The 23,948-nt window shown below is 47.1% G+C and overlaps 2 protein-coding genes across 5 annotated transcripts in view; one reads left to right on the top strand and one right to left on the bottom strand.

Annotated features, from left to right (window-relative positions):
• The window catches only part of TRMT44 (tRNA methyltransferase 44 homolog), a 43,900-nt gene extending 29,342 nt beyond the window's left edge, over positions 1-14,558 (bottom strand). Inside the window, exons 1-2 of the mRNA XM_040419165.1 lie at positions 14,213-14,558; positions 4,224-4,341 (exon numbers count right to left, since the gene is read on the bottom strand). Coding sequence (XP_040275099.1) covers positions 4,224-4,341; positions 14,213-14,525 — 431 coding nt within the window. The 5' untranslated portion in view covers positions 14,526-14,558. The remainder of the gene's footprint in view (positions 1-4,223; positions 4,342-14,212) is intronic.
• A 471-nt stretch (positions 14,559-15,029) lies between these two features.
• The window catches only part of ACOX3 (acyl-CoA oxidase 3, pristanoyl), a 123,339-nt gene continuing 114,420 nt past the window's right edge, over positions 15,030-23,948 (top strand). The window contains exons 1-3 of one of the 4 annotated variants that reach the window (XM_040419160.1): positions 15,030-15,145; positions 20,265-20,427; positions 20,805-21,038. In XM_040419160.1, coding sequence (XP_040275094.1) covers positions 20,275-20,427; positions 20,805-21,038 — 387 coding nt within the window. In that variant the 5' untranslated portion in view covers positions 15,030-15,145; positions 20,265-20,274. Of the gene's footprint in view, positions 15,146-19,966; positions 20,072-20,264; positions 20,428-20,804; positions 21,039-23,948 lie in introns of those variants that run through there. The other 3 variants (XM_040419163.1, XM_040419161.1, XM_040419164.1) reach the window with 3 other exon arrangements.

The raw sequence follows: 23,948 nt of genomic DNA, 5'->3' as shown, positions 1-23,948 counted from the left end.
AAGCTGCAAGATTTATTCTTAAAGGGGTATTCCCATCACAGACAATGGGGGCATATCGCTAGGATATGCCCCCAGTGTCTGATAGGTGCGGATTCCAGAGGTGGGACCCGCACCTACAACGAGAACGGAGCGGGAAGAGCTGTCACTGGAGGACCCCAGATTTCCCGGGTTCCGTTTACCACCAAGCGCTGCTCCCCGATGCTCCCATAGAAGTGAATGGGAGTGCACCGCGCATGCGCGGCCCCTACTCCCATTCATTTCCATGGGACAGACGGAAATGGCCGAGCCAGCGCTCAGCTATTTTCGGTGGCCCCATAGAAATGAATGGAGGGCGGCTGCGCATGCGCAGTGCGCCCTCCGTTCATTTCCCCGCTCCGTTCTCATTGTAGGTGCGGAACCCGCGCACCTATCAGAGAATGGGGGCATATCCTAGCGATATGCCCCCATTGTCTGTGATGGGAATACCCCTTTAATTTAGATAATGATGTGAAAAAAAATATGTCTGACATTGAGAGATGATGGCACGTTCCCTTTTAGGGGGAACTCCAACAGGAGTGGAAAAACTGGAACTCCTCTTTAATAAAATATCAGAAAATGGCACCTGGTAAGGGAATGGTCCACATGTAGCATCTCCACACGTGGGCACTGACAAGTAGAGGAGGACGCCATCATGTCGTGCTCATCTACTGAACAGAATTTGGTGGCAAAAAAAATCAATACAGAATAAAAAATAAAATAAAAAAAGGTGTAATGAAGAAGACAATATAGAGAAGTGGGTGGTACCTGGATGACTCGCAATAGAAAACGATCTTCAGCGGGAGAATGAATGAGTGCAATTAATGAAGCACTCCGGGATTTTTTTTTCCTTTGCCTTGTAGGATAGGCCATTTATAAAGAATAAGTTTTTTTTTCCGTTTCGATTTTTGCACTCCGTATACGGAACCATTCATTTCAATGGGTCCGCAAAAAAAAACGGAAAGTACTCAGTATGCATTCTGTTCAAACTAGATAGAACATGTCCTATTATTGCCCGCAAATCACGTTCCGTGGCTCCATTTAAGTCAATGGGGCTGAAAAAAAGGGAACGGACACGGAATGCATCCTTAAGTCTTCCGTATCCGTTCTGTTTTTGCGGAACCATCTATTGAAAATTTTATGCCCAGCCCAATTTTTCTATGTAATTACTGTGTACTTTATATGCCATGCTTCCGTTTCCGTTCCGCAAAAAAACGGAAAACAAACAGAAAAAACGGAACGGAAACACTAGTGAAACAAAAAAACGGACCGCAAAACACTAAAAAAAAAAAAAAAAAAGCCATACGGTCGTGTGTAAGAGGTCTAAGATAGAGACTCTTGTGAACACCTGTTTTACTTGATGTGCAATGTGTGGGTTGTCTGCCATCTTTATTCCTTCTTCCTAATGAATCCTACATTTCTCATCATGCCTGGCTTTGCAGAGACAGAGCGGGTGCAGTCTCACCACACCACGGTGTGTAAGTGCAGCCATGACAGATCAGTGACAAAGAGCTGCTGTCCCCCAGGGCCGGCCTTAGGTGTTCAGGCGCCCTGTGCGAGCTAACCCCCCCCCCCCCCCCCCCAAAAAAAAAAACGCTGCTTGTTGCTGGCATCATGGCATAGGCTGGCTGACTATCCAACCAAGTAGCTACCAGCCCACACACCCCAAAGGCCGGTGTAATGTTATACTTCCCTACTTCGTGAGATTTCCCTTCCCTCGTCACTTCCAGTCGCACCGGACATGACGTGAGGAGGTGTGCAGCGCCGCGCAGGCGCACAACGACAGGGAAGTTTCACAGCAGAGTGCGCATGCGCCAGGAGCCTCACCAGCGGTTAGGGAAGGGAAAAATTACGTACGGGCCAGTGCTTTTTCCCTACCCTAACCGCTGGTGAGGCTCCCAGCGCATGCGCAGTGTCGGCCGGTGTCCAGCTGAGAACATCCATCCGATCACCGCACCTGTGCACTGGCCCATAATTTTTCCCTACCCTAACCGCCGGCGAGGCTCCCAGCGCATGCGCACTCTGCTGTGAAATTTCCCTAACCCATCGTTGTGCGCAGTGCGCCCCCCCAATATAATAAACATTGGTGGCGCAGTGCGCCCCCCCAATATAATAAACATTGGTGGCGCAGTGCGCCCCCCCAATATAATAAACATTGGTGGCGCAGTGCGCCCCCCCCCAACACCCCAGTATAATAAACATTGGTGGCGCAGTGCGCCCCCCCCAATATAATAAACATTGGTGGCGCAGTGCGCCCCCCCTCAATATAATAAACATTGGTGGCGCAGTGCGCCCCCCCAACACCCCAGTATAATAAACATTGGTGGCGCAGTGCGCCCCCCCAGTATAATAAACATTGGTGGCGCAGTGCGCCCCCCCAACACCCCAGTATAATAAACATTGGTGGCGCAGTGCGCCCCCCAGTATAATAAACATTGGTGGCGCAGTGCGCCCCCCCAACACCCCAGTATAATAAACATTGGTGGCGCAGTGCGCCCCCCCCAATATAATAAACATTGGTGGCGCAGTGCGCCCCCCCAATATAATAAACATTGGTGGCGCAGTGCGCCCCCCCAATATAATAAACATTGGTGGCGCAGTGCGCCCCCCCCAATATAATAAACATTGGTGGTGCAGTGCGCCCCCCCTCAATATAATAAACATTGGTGGTGCAGTGCGCCCCCCCTCAATATAATAAACATTGGTGGCGCAGTGGGCAGTGCCAATGAGGGTTAAAAAATAATTAACTCACCTCCTCCAATTGATCGTCTTCTGTTCTTTCTTCATGACCTGTCAAAGGACCTGTGGTGACATCACTGTGCTCATCACATGATCCATCACCATGGTAATGGGTCATGTGATGAGCTCAGTGACGTCACCACAGGTCCTGAAGAAAACAGGAGACCGGCAGCTATGCGATCAACTGGAGGAGGTGAGTTAATTTTTTTTTATTATTTTTTAACCCTCACTGGCACTTCCCACTGTGCCACCAATGTTTCTTATACTGGGGTGTTGGGGGGGGGGGGGGGGGGGCCGCACTGTGCCACCGTTTCTTATACTGGGGTGTTGGGGGGGGGGGGGGGCGCACTGTGCCCCCGTTTCTTATACTGGGGTGTTGGGGGGGGGGGGGGGGCCGCACTGTGCCACCGTTTCTTATACTGGGGTGTTGGGGGGGCGCACTGTGCCACCAACGTTTCTTATACAAATACAGGAGGCGGGTGCTGGAATCAAATAGCCGGCACCCGACCTCTGTGACAGGGAGCTGCGATCAGCGGCAGTTAACCCCTCAGGTACCGCACCTGAAGGGTTAACTCAACTGCAGCTAATCGCAGCTCCCTGTCACAGAGGTCGGGTGCCGGCTATTTGATTCCGGCACCCGCCTCCTGTATTTGTATTTCAGGTCAGTTTTTTTCATTGGTGGCGCAGTGGCCACAGCCCCTCCCCTCCTCCTCCCGTCTCTCTTCTTATTGGCAGCGGCGGGGGCAGCAGGCAGGTCAGACAGGGGAGAGGGAGATGGAGGGGGCGCCCCGAGGGAGAACACAAGTGCAGCCTCGCCTGCCGCAGATTACATTGCGAGCTGTCGGCCGCCCAGCGCCCCTGTTACTATGGCGCCCTGTGCGGCCGCACAGCCCGCACACCCCAAAGGCCGGCCCTGCTGTCCCCTCACACTGCAGGGTCGCCATGTTTTCCTAGGTGATGTAGCTAGCTCCTGTCTGACCTCTCTCTTCCCTGTCAGCATTCACAATGCAGTGAGACCAGTGCGAAGCTTCATCTCATAGAACTACACTGGAGAGTCAGCACACACTGATAGTACAGACAGGCAGTGTGAGTCAGGAGGTTTATAGAACTGCAGTTAATCACTGTATACACTCTTGACCCTTTAAATAGGGAAGACTTTATATCTTCAACAGAATACAGGGGTATACAGAGGAACATGGAGGGACTTGAGAGCTTCGAGGAGGGATGTGATTGGTGATGATGTCATTAGGGAGTTCACAGGAAGTCATGGATGCAACTGGTTAAAAATGTATGGATGTAATGGAGTACACTGCTAGGATACTGGTGGTAAGTTAATAATATATGTGAAATTAAAATAAATTAATAAATAAAAAAATAAAAAAAAAATAAACGGAGTGCTCCATCGGTCTCCTGAGCGAAGCATCATATCCTAGATACGGGCTAATGTATGCAGTGCAGAAAACGCTCACCATTCATCATCCTCGACATGTTCAAGACGGATCTGATAAATGTTGTTTTTCTTGACCTGGAAATGTCCCTGGCTGGCCTCTTCCAGCGGGAGAAATGTCACTGCGTTGCCGGAGACATCTGGAAAAGGGTTTCAGAGAACAGGTAACATGACTTCTCCTCCATGATCTCACCGCCACAAAGGTTAGGTCACAGACAGAACAGCCACGGAAGGCTCTGTTCACACTTCCTTCATGTAACGGACCCCTAGGACTTAGAATGGGCTTGGTCGGGTTCTGCTGTGAAGTTTGGGATTTTGACACACTTACCGACGTCGTAGTTGGCAAATTCGGGGCATGTAAGCCCCACTCTCGGAAGGTCCCAAACCCACTCAAATATGCCCACTTTCGTGGGCAGTTTTGCTCCCATTTTCAGTATGGGACAGCCCAATTTTGCCAGGACAGTCCTTGTAAAGTCAGGACTGAGGCTCCAAGTGGAAATGTGAACACAGCCTTAAAGGGTTATCCAACACCTATTATGCCCCCCAAAATGCTCAGGCACCTCATACAGGTTATACTTACCCTGCTCCCCTCCTGGTGTCCGCTCGGCCGCCGCTGCCTCCCTAGTGTCATCCGCAATGCTAGGAGGCTCGTTCTCATCGCAGCCTGGCACCCCAACCCCCTCCCCCCCCAGGGGTATCAGGAGCGATGCAGGTGCCGGGGAGCTGGGTAACTATAACCTATATGAGGTGCCTGGGCATTATAGGGGTTGGATAACCCCTTTAAAGGGGAAATCAGGTTTCCAGCTATAAAGTTTCTGAAAGGTTATACAATTGTCCACTATACTTCCTGTATTAATCCCACCGTTTTTAGGATCTCTGCTTGCTGTCATTCAATAGGAACCTTTATTGTTTACTTAAACGGGATGGACTCCTGTCCTGGCTCTGGGATGGCTGCTCGGCTCGTTACAGCTCTGAAGTAGGCACTGTATGATCCCTGGGGGCCCCAACAACCACTAGAACAGGGGACCGAGCTCCCATTCTTCCTCTCTATGATGCTGATGGAAACAGAGGAATCTTGGGCGTCTTCATCAGTCCCAAAGACTTCGGGGAAACAATGGACCTCATTTTAAATCTAACAGTATGACCGCCACTGTTTTCCATAGCAACCAATCAGAGCTCAGCTTTCATTTTTCTACAGCAGTTTAAGAAATGTGCACCGAGCTCTGATTGGTTCCTATGGGCCAATGATACGTGAGGCCCATCGCGAGTGGAGAGCTATTCACACTGCGCAGAATATTCAGACTTGTGCCCTGCCCTTTAACCCTTTAGAGACCCGAAAAGACCTTAATTGACCAGACACTTTTTTTTAGTGCGCGTGGTGGTTTAACGGTACTCTTTTTTTGTTTTTGTTTAATTTTTTACTTTACTTATTAAAGTTTTATTTATTTGTGACTACCAAAATAATTTGGCAACTTTTTTTTTGAGACCTAGGATTTTTTTTGCAATATGTTTAAGGATTTTCAATTTTTTTTCTTAGTTTTATTTTGGTAAAACGGCAAAAGAAATGTAAATTTTATTTTTTCCAAAGTGTAGCGCTTTATTCTTTAAATATGCAAACCGACCAAAATAAATTATTTAAACCGGTTCATTCCGCAAATGATAGAACATGCCCTATTCTTGTCCGTATTGAGTGAGAAAAATTCGGGTTGCATGAGGCAGGTGTCCGTATTTTGTGAATCGAAATACTGATACGGTCATGTGCATGAGGCCTAATAGTTTTTAATTAGTGGGACAACCCCTTTAAGGAAACCCAAGGTCACCCTTGAGGGCGATGAATCCTGTGGACTGAACCCAAATATTTAAATCCAATGACTAGAAATAAAATAGCGCTACAGACCATAAAGTAGTACTAAACTATTCGTCACGATTGCTTCGCCTACACAAGTCACCCCCACGTGCATTTTGGTTTAGACCACAGGATGTACGTGTGCACCCCTGTACAACGCTTAGTGTTGGTTTTATTAAAAGTAAACGGAAGCAGCACTGCAGTACCAGCTCCATCCACTAAATAACAAACGGCGCTGTGTAGCTCAGGTGCTGGAGCTACTGCAGAACATCGATTAGAAGGGGAAGGGGTGCAAGGAGTCAGACCCCTGCTGATCAGATAGTAGGCCATTACTTGTAAGGGTTGGACAAGCCTTTTAAAGTCATTGTTTTATGCTGTCCTATCAGAGAGAAGGAAATGACAGAGGGAGAAAAGCTGAGCTTAAGTTATATGATTTGGAGCAAGATTCCTTAAAGTAGCACTCCTGCAAAAAAAATTATTCTCTGACCTGTTAAAAAGGTAATCTTCTCACCGGTGACGTATTTGTGAGTTATAACCTCCCTTCTGATCCTCAGCTGTGTCATGTGACCAACACTCCAATCCTCCAACTGACACAGGACAGGAAGTCAGTTACTTCTCTATTCATTCCTATTAGGGTCCATTCACACGTCCGTAGTGTATTGCGGATCTGCAATACACCCAGCCGGCACCCCTATAGAACTGCGGGCAAGAATAGGACATGTTCTATTTTGTTCCAGAGCCGCGGACCGGAAGATCGGGGCCGTGCTCCGGAATTGCGGATGCGGACAGCACACTGGCATTGGGGGTGGGGGGGGCTCGGGTGGGGCTCAACGGTATCCCAGTGCTGCTGAATGGCTTACGGTGTTTAATCGGCGTATATAAACCACTATACCCACTCTCAATTAGGCCATCCAGCAGCAGGGTCTGGTGCTGACCCTAATCTCATACCGTAATGTGCACCACTGTTTAGCACTGGGGTATGAACTGCCTTTCTGATGTGAACCTGACTCTCCCGATTTATTTATCCCAATTACCCTTGGGTGTCAGGAGTATTCCGATATAAGCCTGTGAACTGGGTGACGCTCCTTTTAACCGAATATAGTAATAAAGATTTATTGTTTGATCTTTTAGCGTCTTATATAGGCAGTGAGTAGGAGAGTCCGTGTTGGTCACATGACACAGCTGGGGATCAGAAGGGAGGTTATAACTCACAAATACAGCCACTGGATTATATCATGTACCTTTCTACCAGGTCAGAGAATAAACATTTTTTGTTGGACTCCTAGAAGAGACCGTGAGAGTCCTGATTACTCCACCTACACAGGATGATTGACAGCTCTCCCCATACAAGTCTGTGTAAACAGAAGGCTGTCAATCACTGTATGTGGGTGGGGTGATCAGGACTCTCACTGCTTCTCCTAGGAGTCCTGAGAGGATTTACTCTAACCCTGGGTTCACACCTGAGCGTTCTGAAAGGAGCGCTCTGTATGCGCGATTGTACGGGCGTTTACAATCGCGCAGAGACAAGCGAACACACATTGTCGCGCGTTCCCGAAAGTCTATGTACGGGAACGCGCGACAAAACGCCCCAAAGAAGCTCAAGAACTTGTTTGAGCGTCGGGCGTTTTACAGCGCGATCGTACGCGCTGTAAAACGCCCAGGTGAGAACCATTCCCATAGGGAAGCATTGGTTTCTCCTTGTTGAGCGTTTTACAGCGCGTAGGAACGCGCTGTAAAACGCTCAGGTGTGAACCCAGGGTAAACCTTTTACTCAGAAATCCTGCTCCAAAATCATACAAACCTATATATCAGGGGGCCCGGCTTCTCCCCTTCTATCACATCCTCCTTCCAGATAGGGCACCAGAAATCACATGACCGGCTCCCTTTAAAGGGGTTCTGCAGTTATTTTAAACTGATGATCTATCCTCTGGATAGATCACCAGCATCTGATTGGCGGGGGTCCGACACCCGGGACCCCTGACGATCAGCTGTTTGAGAAGGCAGCGGCGCTGGCAGTAGCGCCGCGGCCTTCTCACTGGTTACCGCAGACCCCCGCCGATCAGATTCTGATGATCTATCCAGAGGATAGATCATCAGTTTAAAATAACTGCAGAACCCCTTTAAGGCTAATTTTCCGTATGGATGCATTACAGTTTGTGAACGGAGAGCCCCCCCGGATTCCTCTTTCAGTTTCCAAAGGAGCTGTGAAAAATGAAAGGTGGAAGATGAAAGCAATCGCAGGCAAAACCATCAGATCTTCACTGAGCAGACCATGACACATTCCCTGTCACTCATGTGAAAGAGGCTCGAGGCCTATTCACTGACAGCAAGCAGAGATCTCGGAATTTACACTATATACTTTCAAATCTTGATTCCACTTCCATTGTACACAACCATACAACAAGCGACGTTTTCTACGCACAAGGCCATTCTCAAGCCTTAAAGGGATTCTGTCACCACATGTTACCCCCTACAGTAAAACAGCTACTTGTAGGGCTCCCTGAGCTGTATTAAACGATGCCCTTATTAACTAATAGTCTTCATTTATTTCTTTATAAAATCGATTCCCAGCCGCACCCCTCGGTCCGGTGCCCAGCGCCGCCTCCAATATAATATATTCAAGAGCCGGCGCGCTAACGTAATCCCTGAGCCTGTTTGAAATCCTGCGCGTGTGCACTACACACTGTAGTCTGCGCCCGTGCGGACTACAGGTAATGGCATCGTCGAGCGAAGTGCGCTATAGGCCGGCGCATGCGCACTTCGCTCGACGATGCCATTACCTGTAGTCCGCACGGGCGCAGACTACAGTGTGTAGTGCGCACGCGCAGGATTTCAAACAGGCTCAGGGATTACGTCAGCGCGCCGGCTCTTGAATATATTCCATTAGAGGCGGCGCTGGACTTAGGAAGGCGCCGCTGGGCACCGGACGGAGGGGTGCGGCTGGGCACCAAGTTAGGAAAGGACATCCTCTTGGGCACCTTATGTAAGTCATTAGCATATCACTAAAATCGATTTTATAAAGAAATAAATGAAGACTATTAGTTAATAAGGGCATCGTTTAATACAGCTCAGGGAGCCCTACAAGTAGCTATGTTTTACTGTAGGGGGTAAAATGTGGTGACAGAATCCCTTTAACCACCTCAGCCCCCAGTGCTTAAACACCCTGAAAGACCAGGCCACTTTTTACACTTCTGACCTACACTACTTTCACCGTTTATTGCTCGGTCATGCAACTTACCACCCAAATGAATTTTACCTCCTTTTCTCCTCACTAATAGAGCTTTCATTTGGTGGTATTTCATTGCTTTTTTTGTTATTAATCGAAATTTAACGATTTTTTTGCAAAAAAATGACATTTTTCACTTTCAGTTGTAAAATTTTGCAAAAAAAACGAGATCCATATAGAAATTTTGCTCTAAATTTATAGTTCTACATGTCTTTGATAAAAAAAAAATGTTTGGGTAAAAAAAAAATGGTTTGGGTAAAAGTTATAGCGTTTACAAACTATGGTACAAAAATGTGAATTTCCGCTTTTTGAAGCAGCTCTGACTTTCTGAGCACCTGTCATGTTTCCTGAGGTTCTACAATACCCAGACAGTACAAACACCCCACAAATGACCCCATTTCTGAAAGTAGACACCCTAAGGTATTCGCTGATGGGCATAGTGAGTTCATAGAACTTTTTATTTTTTGTCACAAGTTAGCGGAAAATGATGATCTTTTTTTTTTTTTTTTTTTCTTACAAAGTCTCATATTCCACTAACTTGTGACAAAAAATAAAAACTTCCATGAACTCACTATGCCCATCACGAAATACCTTGGGGTCTCTTCTTTCCAAAATGGGGTCACTTGTGGGGTAGTTATACTGCCCTGGCATTCTAGGGGCCCAAATGTGTGGTAAGGAGTTTGAAATCAAATTCTGTAAAAAATGACCTGTGAAATCCGAAAGGTGCTCTTTGGAATATGGGCCCCTTTGCCCACCTAGGCTGCAAAAAAGTGTCACACATCTGGTATCTCCGTACTCAGGAGAAGGTGGGGAATGTGTTTTGGGGTGTCTTTTTACATATACCCATGCTGGGTGAGATAAATATCTTGGTCAAATGCCAACTTTGTATAAAAAAATGGGAAAAGTTGTCTTTTGCCAAGATATTTCTCTCACCCAGCATGGGTATATGTAAAATGACACCCCAAAACACATTCCCCAACTTCTCCTGAGTACGGAGATACCAGATGTGTGACACTTTTTTGCAGCCTAGGTGGGCAAAGGGGCCCATATTCCAAAGAGCACCTTTCGGATTTCACAGGTCATTTTTTACAGAATTTGATTTCAAACTCCTTACCACACATTTGGGCCCCTAGAATGCCAGGGCAGTATAACTACCCCACAAGTGACCCCATTTTGGAAAGAAGAGACCCCAAGGTATTCGCTGATGGGCATAGTGAGTTCATGGAAGTTTTTATTTTTTGTCACAAGTTAGTGGAATATGAGACTTTGTATGAAAAAAAAAAAAAAAAAAAAATCAGCATTTTCCACTAACTTGTGACAAAAAATAAAAAATTCTAGGAACTCGCCATGCCCCTCACGGAATACCTTGGGGTGTCTTCTTTCCAAAATGGGGTCACTTGTGGGGTAGTTATACTGCCCTGGCATTTTCCAGGGGCCCTAATGTGTGGTAAGTAGGTAAATGACCTGTGAAATCCTAAAGGTGCTCTTTGGAATATGGGCCCCTTTGCCCACCTAGGCTGCAAAAAAGTGTCACACATCTGGTATCGCCGTATTCAGGAGAAGTTGGGGAATGTGTTTTGGGGTGTCATTTTACATATACCCTTGCTGGGTGAGAGAAATATCTTGGCAAAAGACAACTTTTCCCATTTTTTTATACAAAGTTGGCATTTGACCAAGATATTTCTCTCACCCAGCATGGGTATATGTAAAATGACACCCCAAAACACATTCCCCACCTTCTCCTGAGTACGGCGAAACCAGATGTGTGACACTTTTTTGCAGCCTAGATGCGCAAAGGGGCCCAAATTCCTTTTAGGAGGGCATTTTTAGACATTTGGATACCAGACTTCTTCTCACGCTTTGGGGCCCCTAGAATGCCAGGGCAGTATAAATACCCCACATGTGACCCCATTTTGGAAAGAAGACACCCCAAGGTATTCAATGAGGGGCATGGCGAGTTCATAGAATTTTTTTTTTTTTGGCACAAGTTAGCGGAAATTGATATTTTTAATTTTTTTCTCACAAAGTCTCCCGTTCCGCTAACTTGGGACAAAAATTTCAATCTTTCATGGACTCAATATGCCCCTCACGGAATACCTGGGGGTGTCTTCTTTCCGAAATGGGGTCACATGTGGGGTATTTATACTGCCCTGGCATTCTAGGGGCCCTAAAGCGTGAGAAGAAGTCTGGAATATAAATGTCTAAAAAATTTTACGCATTTGGTTTCCGTGAGGGGTATGGTGAGTTCATGTGAGATTTTATTTTTTGACACAAGTTAGTGGAATATGAGACTTTGTAAGAAAAAAATAAAAAAATTCCGCTAACTTGGGCCAAAAAAATGTCTGAATGGAGCCTTACAGAGGGGTGATCAATGACAGGGGGGGTGATCAATGACAGGGGGGTGATCAATGACAGGGGGGGTGATCAATGACAGGGGGGTGATCAATGACAGGGGGGTGATCAATGACAGGGGGGTGATCAGGGAGTCTATATGGGGTGATCACCACAGTCATTGATCATGCCCCTGTAAGGCTTCATTCAGACGTCCGTATGCGTTTTGCGGATCCGATCCATCTATCAGTGGATCCGTAAAAATCATGCGGACGTCTGAATGGAGCTTTACAGGGGGGGTAATCAATGACAGGGGGGTAATCAATGACAGGGGGGTGATCAGGGAGTCTATATGGGGTGATCACCACAGTCATTGATCACGCCCCTGTAAGGCTTCATTCAGACGTCCGTATGCGTTTTGCGGATCCGATCCATCTATCAGTGCATCCGTAAAAATCATGCGGACATTTGAATGGAGCTTTACAGGGGGGTGATCAGGGAGTCTATATGGGGTGATCACCACAGTCATTGATCATGCCCCTGTAAGGCTTCATTCAGACGTCCGGATGCGTTTTGCGGATCCGATCCATCTATCAGTGGATCCGTAAAAATCATGCGGACGTCTGAATGGAGCATTACAGGGGGGTAATCAATGACAGGGGGGTGATCAGGGAGTCTATATGGGGTGATCACCACAGTCATTGATCACGCCCCTGTAAGGCTTCATTCAGACGTCCGGATGCGTTTTGCGGATCCGATCCATCTATCAGTGGATCCGTAAAAATCATGCGGACGTCTGAATGGAGCTTTACAGGGGGTTGATCAATGACAGGGGGGTGATCAGGGAGTCTATATGGGGTGATCAGGGGCTAATAAGGGGTTAATAAGTGACGGGGGGGGGGTGTAGTGTAGTGTAGTGGTGCTTGGTGGGACTTTACTGAGCTACCTGTGTCCTCTGGTGGTCGATCCAAACAAAGGGGACCACCAGAGGACCAGGTAGCAGGTATATTAGACGCTGTTATCAAAACAGCGTCTAATATACCTGTTAGGGGTTAAAAAAAACACATCTCCAGCCTGCCAGCGAACGATCGCCGCTGGCAGGCTGGAGATCAACTCTCTTACCTTCCGTTCCTGTGAGCGCGCGCGCCTGTGTGCGCGCGTTCACAGGAAATCTCGGCCATCGCGAGATGACGCGTATATGCGTGACTGTGCGCAGCGCTGCCACCTCCGGAACGCGATCCTGCGTTAGGCGGTCCGGAGGTGGTTAAAGGCTATGTAAACCTTTGGGGGGCAATTTTTTTTTATTTTTTTCAATTGGTCTTTATTAAAAATAATTAACATTTCTGTCACAAAGGGTTAAACATCTAGCTATGTGACTGGTACATCTAATACCCCTCATCTGTAACTTATTGAAAAGGTCATAAACACTTATTTAAAGGGGATGTCCAGATTCAAAGCTAAACCCGGACACAACAATCCGATGAATGAGTGGAGCGTCGGCGCTTTTCACGCTCCGATGCTCGCCATTGCCCTGCGCTTTCTTGGGATCCGGTGACGTACCGGGCTCTCCATGGGTAAGCTAGGCAGAGGCTTCCGCCTAGCAGTGATCCCGGTCACGTCACCAGCACTAATTAGCGGTGCCTCAGCCTGTTTTTACATCCACGGGCAGCACTAAAGACCGCCCATTAGAACCAGTGATGTCACCGGGGTATCACTGCTAGGCAGAAGCCTCCGCCTAGCAGCGTCCAAAAGTAAACATAACAGCTGAATCGCACAGGACAAGGGGGAGCATCAGAACGTGAAAAGCGCCGGTGCTCCACTCATTCATGGTGAATGAGTGCAGATCGGGTTGTGTCAGGGTTCAGCTCCGAATCCGGACACCCCCCTTAATCAGTAAGATAAGGATTGAGCTGCACTGAGTGTTTATCATGTCAGAGAGCAGAGATAAGGAGCCGTCAGCTGAGCTGCCTGATGGAACAGAGTGAAAATACAGAGCCTGCTACGAGAGAAACTCGAGGCTGCACAGAGACAGGGGCTCAACATTTTTAATTGAAGACCAATTGAAAATAATTTTTTGCTCAAAATGAGTACAATGCAATAACAAAAAGGTGTCCATGGCCTTAAAAGAGCTTGTGTGAAAAGTTACCCTTTTCATGCTGCAGGGGAAATGCGCAGCTCGAAACAGAACGGAAAGGCTTTGAAGAAGGCAGTGGTTTTTGTTCGCCCAATTCCGTTTTTTCATGGCGATTTTTTTCGCTTCCATGTGAATGCAGTTTTGGTGGACATGAGGCACCAGACAGCGGTGAGTAGGCTCTTTAATCACCGCTCCCTGGACCTCTCCTGCATCTCACTGCAGCCACACTTTAAAAAAACAAAATATATATATATGGTCACCCTACTGATTGGCCAGGTGTAACATGCAAAAAAAAAACACTGTTTGCAGAAAGAAAAAACACAGACATAAGGAAATGCTGTGATATCTGCGGCAGAGTCTAGGGTGACCCCCGTCTGTCCTCTGATCCCCGGGGTCTATGGGTTGACTGTATGAAGGTAAGATAGGCCATACGTAGGCAGATAACGCATAAGGCCCTGTTCACACGGGGCTCACCTCTCAGTAGCAGCTCTCTCCGGGGCTCGGTGGACGGGTAGTGCGGGTTGGCCTTTGGGATGATGCTCCTCAGCACGCCGCCGCCCTCATACCCCCTGACCCGGGCCAACACCTCGTCATCTCCCCCCGGACAGCTCAGCCCTGACAGCAGCCTCTGCACCGCGTCTTCCTCCCATTCCCCCTCCGCACAGGAGCCGCACAGCCTCTTATTCAGCACCTGCGGCTTCTCCACCCACACCGCCACCGCTGCCCAGAACCCACCGGGCAACACCGAGCCGGGATCCCGCACACACAACTTCCCCAGCTCCGGCATCTTCCGGCTACAACATGTGTGCACACAGCGGCGCCTGCTAATGACCGTCACAGCTGTCAAACTAGATTGTCACCATAACTGCAGCCATTTTACTTAAGACCACCTATCTTTTCCTATATAAACTTGTCTTCACAAAAATGGCGGCCAACAGCGCTCCCCAGTACAGAAATAATGACTACTTTTAGTGTGCATTTTGCCCTAGCAGCCAAAGGACGTTTCCAGCTGTATCAGGACGCATATTGATGACGCTTTCTCATTGCTTACTGGCAACAGTTTGGAGACTGAATGTAATCTAGACCGCGTCATGAAGCGGCGGCCATCTTAGTTTCGGGCAACCACTCTGGTTCGGGTTCTATGACTTGTACATTAGATTCAACGACTTCCATTTTTGCTTGTACAAGTACAGTCCTTTTGACAAATGTATGTTTGTATTTACACAGCGGCACACGTTTTCACATAAGAGCGAATTCAAGCTTGAGACTATTGCCCAAAAGAAATATGGCGGAAGGGACTTCCCCTTCCTATAAAGGATCTGTGCCTGTGGGTGTAGTATTTGGCTGTCACTTTTAGACTCTCTGCTCTGTATCTGTACAGTCTAGGAGGGCATAGCCGTCACTGAGGTGAGCTTGATATAGCACCATTTCTTTCTACTGTATGTGTCTGTGGTTGAACTATAAGTCCCAGCATGCCATGATAGCAGATGTTCCATCAATCTCCCTAAGGGCTTGTGCACACAAATGTATTTTTTGTCCGTGTTCTTTCAGTTTTTTTTTTTTTTTTTGTAGCCAGTATGTGGAGCCATTCACTTCAATAGGGCTGCAAAAAACCTGAACTGACTCTGTGCGCATTCAGTTTCTGTATGGCCATTCCGCAAAAAAATAGAATATGTCCTATTACTGTCCGCGTTACGGTCAAAGATAGGACTGTTCTGTGAGAGGCCAGCTCTTCCGTTCTGCAAAATATGGAATGCACATGGCTGGTATCCGTGTTTTGCACATTTGCAAGTTGCGGACCGCAAAACGACAACGGTCGTGGGCATGAGCCCTAAAGCTGTTGCAGAGGAAACGTTTTAGGGGATGCTCCTATTCCAAAAGCTGTGCTATGTCTCCTTTCGGGCTGTAGGGTGTGCGGAGGCGTGACCACTAATACTGGCGCAGTGACCCTCTGTGCACGTGCTTCAAAATATGGCGCAGCTGCTCAACATACCCGGGTATAAGCGGGCAAATCCTTGTGTAATGAGGCTTTAAAACCAAGCCCCTTTTTGTCACGCAACTGCTTGTTGGATTTTTGGGCGACTGTCATGTTGTATTGTGATGCCATTCGCTATGATTACAAAAATAAAATAATTGTGCGACTTTTCTGTGACAAAAAGTCGCCGTTTAGTTGCGCGACACATTTCGCCATGCAGCCCTAGCCTTTCATGTTCCCACCCCAAATCTGCCTGAATCTCCCCCCAGTTCTCCTAAGGCCTCATTCACACGTCAGTGTTCGGTCAGTGATTTGTGAGCCAAAACCGGGTCCTGGTGAAAAACCCAGAAGAGGTGCAGACGTTTCCCTTGTACCTCACGATCCCTGATGGAAATCATTGCTCAAACACAGACATGCCTAAAGGGGTTCTCTAACTTATTAAAAAACATCCCCCAGCAATGGTGATAAAGTAATGTATACTCCTCCTTTGCTGCTCCCATCCTCCCCGCCGAGCTTTGTTTGGCTGCAGCAATGACAGTGCCACATACCACTGTGGCCAGTGGGTGGCTGCAGCAGTGTCCTGCGTCTATGGGCACGTAATCGCTGCTGCGGTGGGGGATGGAATAGGGGAGGGGTGTATGCATACTGTTATTGTTTTATCACCATTGCTGCCTTGGAGAGGTTGGACTTCCCCTTAAAGGGCATCTGTCAGCAGGTTTGTCCCTATGACACTGTTGCATGTGCGCAGTTGGTCCCGCATTGCTGAGGAACATGATGTTTTATTATATGCAAATGAGCCTCTGGGAGCAACGGGGGCGTTACCATTACACCTAGAGGCTCAGCTTGCTCTACAATGGCAGCACCTTCTGCCCGTTGATGGACAGGACCAGGTGTGATGATGTATTCACTGTCTGGTCCTGTCAATCAAAGTGCAGAGGGCGCGGCCATTGTAGAGAGAGCAGAGCCTCTAGGTGTAATGGTAACGCCCCCGTTGCTCCTAGAGGCTCATTTACATATATTAAAACATCATTTTTCTCAGCAATGCGGGCACATATGACCATGGGACCAACACAGATGTCTTCAGCTGCCAAGTGCACATGTAACAGGTCAGCCAGTGTCATAGGGACAAAACTGCTGACAGAGCAGGGTTTTCTGGGACGTCAGTATTGATGATCCATCCTCAGGATAAATTATCAGTATCTGATTGGTAGGGATTAGACTCCTGGCACCCTCTCCGGTCAGCGACTTTCCGGTGGGCGCTGCAACCTCTTCCTAGGCCATTTACATCACGTTCATCGGTCGCATGTCCTATGTGCAGCTCAGTCCCTTTCAAGGGAATGGGGCTGAGCTGCAATACCAAGCACAGCCACTATACAATGTACGGCGCTGTGCTTGGAGGCCACAGCTTTTTGTCAAACAGGAGACAGACCCCACACTGATCAGATATTGATGTCCTATCCGGAGGCTAAGCCATCAGTATTAGGCCTCTTTCACACGTGCGTCATGTTTTTTGCCCGGATAAGATGCGGGTGTGTTGCGGGAAAATACGCAATTTTTCCGCGGGAGTGCAAAACATTGTAATGCATTTTGCACGCACGTGAGAAAAATCGGCATGTTTGGTACCCAAAACATGGGTTAGGTGTTCTGTAGATTGTATTATTTTCCCTAATAACATGGTTATAAGGGAAAATAGCATTCTTAATACAGAATGCATAGTACAATAGGGCTTTCAAAACAGGGGTTAAAAAAAAAAAGTTATAATAATTTAACTCTCCACTTGATCGCGCAGACGGCATCTCTTCTGTCTTCTACTTTGCTGTGCACAGGAATAGGACCTTTGATGACGTCACTGTGCTCATCACATGGTCCAATCACATGGTTCATCACCATGGTGAGGGACCATGTGATTGGATCATGTGATGTGACGTCACCGCAGGTCCTTAGCCGGCAGCTCAACATTACAGAAGAAGACAGAGATCCGCAACTACACGATCAAGTGGACTCGGTGAGTTAATTATTTTTTTTTTTTAACCCCTCCATCACTATTTTACATTCTGTATTAAGAATGCTATTATTTTCACTTATAACCATGTTAAAGGGATAATAATAATAATGATCGGGTCTCCATCCCGATCGTCTCCTAGCAACTGTGCGTGAAAATCGCACCGTATCCGCACTTGCTTGCGGATGCTTCCGATTTTCACGCGGCCCTATTCAGTTCTATGGGGCCTGCGTTGCAGAATATAGAGCATGCTGCGATTTTCATGCAACGCACAAGCGATGCGTGAAAATCATAGCTCATGTGCACAGCCCCATAGAAATGAATGGGTCAGGATTCAGTGCGGGTGCAATGCGTTCATCTCACGCATTGCACCTGCGCGGAAAACTCGCCCATGTGAAAGGGGCCTTAAAGTTCTGGGAAAATCCTTTTAACATATTCAGGACTAAGTTAAAAGGTGACTTATTGGGGAGACCCCCACCCCCTCTTAATATATATCGATATATGGGGAATTATTATTTTAGAGTTCCCCTTTAAAGGGTTTATCCACATTGGACAATCCCTACTTGTTAGAGGTGTCCTTCTGGTACATTTCTACCAACAGATTATCTGACCAATTTCTATCCAATCAGACCAATAATTGGTGCGTGTAACGAAATATCTGTGTGAACGGCCATCTGACCAATGATTGGTCCGAAAATCTGTCAGGTAATCTGTTGGTGTAAATGCCCCCTAAGCAAATTGTACTGTTCCCCTCCTTCCCCCCCCCCCCCCCCCCCCCCCCCCCCGCTGGGACCCAGCGGTCGACTGTAATCATCTGTGGGGGGAAGCATTAGGGCTCATGCACACGACTGTATGTATTTTGCGGTCCGCAAAAAATACGGCTGTCGTCCGTGTGCATTCTGTAACGGAACAGCTGGCCCCTAATAGAACTGTTTTATTTTTTTGCGGAACAGACGGAATATGGAAATGGAATGCACACAGAGTAACATCCTTTTTTTTTTTTTTGAGGACTCATTGAAATGAATGGTTCCGCATACTGTCTGCAAAAAAACGGAACGGACACGGAAAGAAAATATGTTTGTGTGCATGAGCCCTAAGTGATCAGTTTCCCTGCAGCGCCACCACAGGGGGAATTAAGCACTACAGTGTCCAATCAAATTCATGAGATGTCTGTGTAATATAGGGCAGGTCCGCCAGAAGATGGATTCCCTAATGGGGTCAATGAAAATGGACCACACCTTTTTAAGGTCCTCCAGGTTAGGCTACTTTCACACTGCCGTTCCTGGGTCTGCCTGTGAGATCCGTTTCAGGGATCTCTCAAAGGGCCCATAACGGATCAGTTCAGCCCCAATGCATTCTGAATGGATGCGGATCCATTCAGAATGCATCAGTTTGGCTGCGTTCCGTCTCCATTCCGCTTTGGAGGCGGACACCAAAACGCTGCTTGCAGCGTCTGATGAAACTGAGCCAAACGGATCCGTCCTGACCTACAATGTAAGTCAATGGGGACGGATCCGTTTTTACTGACACAATATGGTGCAATTAAAAACGGATCCGCCTCCCATTGACTTGAAAAAAAATCATGGTAATGCAAACGGATCCGTTCTGAACGGATACAAGCGTTTGCATTATAGGTGCGGATCCGTCTGTGCAGATACCAGACGGATCCGCACCTAAACGCAGGTGTGAAAGTAGCCTTAGACTACTTTCACGCTCTTGTTTTGTGCGGATCCGTTCAGATAATACAACCGTCTGCATCCGTTCATAACAGATCCATTTGTATTATCTTTAACATAGCCAAGACGGATCCGTCTCGAACACCATTGAAAGTCAACGGAGGACGGATCCGTTTTCTATCGTGACAGATTGTGTCAGTGAAAACGGATCCGTCCCCATTGACTTACATTGTGTGTCAGGACGGATCCGTTTGGCTGCAAGCAGCGTTTTGGTGTCCGTCTCCAAAGCGGAATGGAGGCTGAACTGATGAATTCTGAGCGGATCCTTATCCATTCAGAATTCATTAGAATACAAACAGATCCGATTTGAACCACTTGTGAGATCCCTGAACGGATCTCGCAAACGGAAAGCCAAAACGCCCGTGTGAAAGTGGCCTTACCCAGTTGGATGACACACACTATGCTTGCTAGGAACTTTTGTGAGTGTTGCAACCCAAAGTACAATAGAACCCGATGGAGATGTACTTTAATACCCTGCTACGGTGGAGTCCCAAGTCCAGACATCTTATCAGTGTAGTCAGTAAATAACTGTGTGCCGGGCAGAGATCTGTCACTGAGCTGGAGAGGTGTCCTTCTAGATCATCTCCTAGTCTCGGGGTCCGGTTGGTTTCCTTGTAATAGTGAGTATAATACTGAGCGGTGATGCAATCTGTGTATGTATTGTCTATAGATGTCACCATGTTCATGGAGCTCAAAGGGTGGTCCCATATGGACATGTATGGCATGTCCCCATGGTGGCCCTCCCCTGTCATGTGGTCAGTTGCTCATTGACGTTGCTCCACTGTCTGACGTAGTATTTTTTGTTTTTTCCAGCAGGTTAATAATGATCACTGCCAGTAAGTCAGACGCCGTATCTCAAGATGGACTGCTGCCTGACTTACCCAACGGACCGCTCAGTGAATACCGCCGAAAGGCCTCCTTCAATTGGAAAGACATGGCGATGTTTCTGGAAGATGAAGACCTCATCGCTTTTAAGGTATGGGGGTAAGGTCTAAAGCTGTGATCTCCAGCCTGTGGTTCTCCAGCTGCAGCACCCATCATGCACTGACAACTGAGAGTTAGTTTTGCGAAGCAGGATAACGTCTCACAATACCCCCTCTCCCCATCATCCTATTTAAGGTAAGGTGTAAGATCTAAAGCCATGATCTCCAGACTGTGGTTCTCCAGCTCTTGAAAAGCTGCAGCGTCCATCATGCACTGACAGCTGAGAGTTGTAGTTCTGCAAAGTGGAAGAACATCTGTGAATATACCCCCTCTCCTCACCATATCCTAATCGGAGGTCTAGGAAGCTGAGATATGGGGAACTCCTCACAATGGTTCTTTAATAAATAATAAATTTACTTCTGCCCTCAGAACAAGATCTTCTCCACCCTAGAGAGTGATCCACTTTTCTACCGTCAGCCTGGGGTGGACCTACCTTTGGAGAAGTACAGAGAGTTGACATTTCTACGGTGCAAGAAGATTTTTGAATATAACTTTCTGACTTTCGAGGCAACCATGGAAAAGCCTCAGAAAATGCTTGTCCTCATCAACTGCCTTGGCATGTACGACTGGTCCCTGTCCACTAAATATTTCCTGGACACACAGGTTAGTCCAAAAGTGTCTTCACTGACCACCTTGTGTAAAAAGCTACGTACACCTTCAGAACCAATTTGTTTATTGCCCAAATTTACCTAAGGTTGAAAAAAGCAATGTTACAAATGGACCACCTTAAAAATACTGTTTGGGGTCCACAGCTGCTATGTACACTTATGCATCTCCATGGTAACAGACGGAAAACACACTTTGTGTAGTCTGGTCCTGCAGTCATGCGTTCTTTCTCCCAGCTAATATACCAAATGTGTGCTAGAGAGAACAGATAGAAGACGTCAGGATCCATCTACACAGGGTCTGTTACCATGGAGACGCATAAGTCCGCGAAGAAGCTGTAGCCACACGGGCAGACATTTTTAACGAAGGTGTAATAAAAAAATATTTTGAAAAAAATGTTCGACATGGTCTTTAACCACCTCAGGACCGCCGTACGCAGGATTGCATCCTGGCGGCGGCCCTGTTGATCTGGATGGACGCGCCGAGATTTCCTGTGAACGCGCGCGCACACAGGCGCGCGCGTTCACAGGAACCGAAGGTAAGCGAGTGGATCTACAGCCTGCCAGCGGCGATCGTTCGCTGGCAGGCTGTAGATTTTTTTAACCCCTAACAGGTATATTAGACGCTGTTTTGATAACAGCGTCTAATATACCTGCTACCTGGTCCTCTGGTGGTCCCCTTTTGCTTGGATCGACCACCAGAGGACACAGGCAGCTCTGTAATAAGTAGCACCAAACACCACTACACTACACCCCCCCCCCCCCCTCCCTGACACTTATTAACCCCTGATCACCCCATATAGACTCCCTGATCACCCCCTGTCATTGATCACCCCCCTGTAAGGCTTTATTCAGATATTTCTCTCACCCAGCATGGGTATATGTAAAATGACACCCCAAAACACATTGCCCAACTTCTCCTGAGTACGGCGATACCACATGTGTGACACTTTTTTGCAGCCTAGATGGGCAAAGGGGCCCACATTTCAACGAGCACCTTTAGGATTTCACAGGTCATTTTTTACACATTTTGATTTCAAACTACTTTGCACGCATTAGGGCCCCTAAAATGCCAGGGCAGTATAACTACCCCACAAGTGACCCCATTTTGGAAAGAAGACACCCCAAGGTATTCCGTGAGGGGCATGGAGAGTTCCTAGAATTTTTTATTTTTTTGTCACAAGTTAGCAGAAAATGAGACTTTGTAAGGAAAAAAAAAACACATAATTTTCCGCTAACTTGTGACAAAAAATAAAAAGTTCTATGAACTCACTATGCCCATCAGCGAATACCTTAGGGTGTCTACTTTCCGAAATGGGGTCATTTGTGGGGTTTTTCTACTGTCTGGGCATTGTAGAACCTCAGGAAACATGAGAGCTGCTTCAAAAAGCGGAAATTCACATTTTTGTACCATAGTTTGTAAACGCTATAACTTTTACCCAAACATTTTTTTTTTTTTTTTTTTAGCAAAGATATGTAGAACAATAAATTTAGAGAAAAAATTAAATAGAAATGTAGTTTTATTAGAAAAATTTTACAAATGAAAAATGTAATTTTTTTGCAAAAAAATCAGTAAATTTCAATTAATAACAAAAAAAAGTAAAAATGTCAGCAGCAATGAAATACCACCAAATGAAAGCTCTATTAGTGAGAAGAAAAGGAGGTAAAATTCATTTGGGTGGTAAGTTGCATGACCGAGCAATAAACGGTGAAAGTAGTGTAGGTCAGAAGTGTAAAAAGTGGCCTGGTCATTAAGGGGGTTTAAGCACTGGGGGCTGAGGTGGTTAAGAAAAAATTATATAATAGGGAGGGTTTTCTTTATGGACTACTTATGGCTGCTTTCTTCCAAAAAACAGCCGAACACCTGTCCATATGTTTTGTGGTATTACAGCTCAGCCCCATCCACTTCAGTGGAACTGAGCAGCAATACTAGGACAACTCATGGACAGGTGTCGGACTATTTTATCATACAGCAGTCCATTCACGTGGTGTTTTCCCGTTTTGGCACAGGAAGATAGCAGCTGCGCCAAGATCTTCAGCGCTGGCTTCCATTAAGAAAAAATGGGAGGCAGAAATGACGCAGCGTTCACTGGAATTTCCCGGGGGGGAGAGAAACGCTGTGTGAACAGGCTCTTATCCTGTAGTCCTGGCCATCCCCTGATATTGTTGCTATTGATTGACATGCGGTTAGTCGCAATGCCATGACAATGTCATCACTGCAGGACAGCAACAGGGGCTGGCAGGAGTAGCGGCAACGTAAGTAACATTTGTTTTGTTAGTTTAGCATATCCCCTTCTTTCTCATCAATTTTAAAAGGTCAGAGAAAACCCCTTTAACCCCTTAAGGACACATGACGTACCCGGCGGGAGGTGATCGGAACAAGGTGCCTGCTCAAATCATTGAGCAGGCACCTCTGCTAAATGTGCGGGGGGGGGGGGGGGGGGGGTCCCGTGATTGCGATCCGCTGCCTCTTGAATATTCATCGGTGTCCAGTGGTTATACCAGAGTGTCAGCACATTGCTGACACTCTGGTATAAACGGCTGACATCTGTGCTGTGATGTCAGCCGTTTAACCCTTTCCATACCGCGGTCCGTACGGACCGCTGTAAGGAAAAGGTTAACAGTCATTTCAATGGGGCTGTTCAGATGAGCGGTGATTTTCACGCATCACTTGTGCGTTGCGTGAAAATCGCAGCATGCTCTATATTCTGAGTTTTTCACGCAACGCAAGCCCCATAGAAGTGAATGGGGTTGCATGAAAATCGCAAGCAAGTGCGGATGCGGTGCGATTTTCACGCACGGTTGCTAGGAGACGATCGGGATGGAGACCCGATCATTATTATTTTCCCTTATAACATGGTTATAAGAGAAAATAATAGCATTCTGAATACAGAATGCATAGTAAACT

Source organism: Bufo bufo, chromosome 2 (assembly GCF_905171765.1).
Source record: "Bufo bufo chromosome 2, aBufBuf1.1, whole genome shotgun sequence".
Taxonomy (NCBI): Eukaryota; Metazoa; Chordata; class Amphibia; order Anura; family Bufonidae; genus Bufo; species Bufo bufo.
Note: the sequence above shows the minus strand (reverse complement) of the source record. Positions and strands in the feature narration are given on the sequence as shown.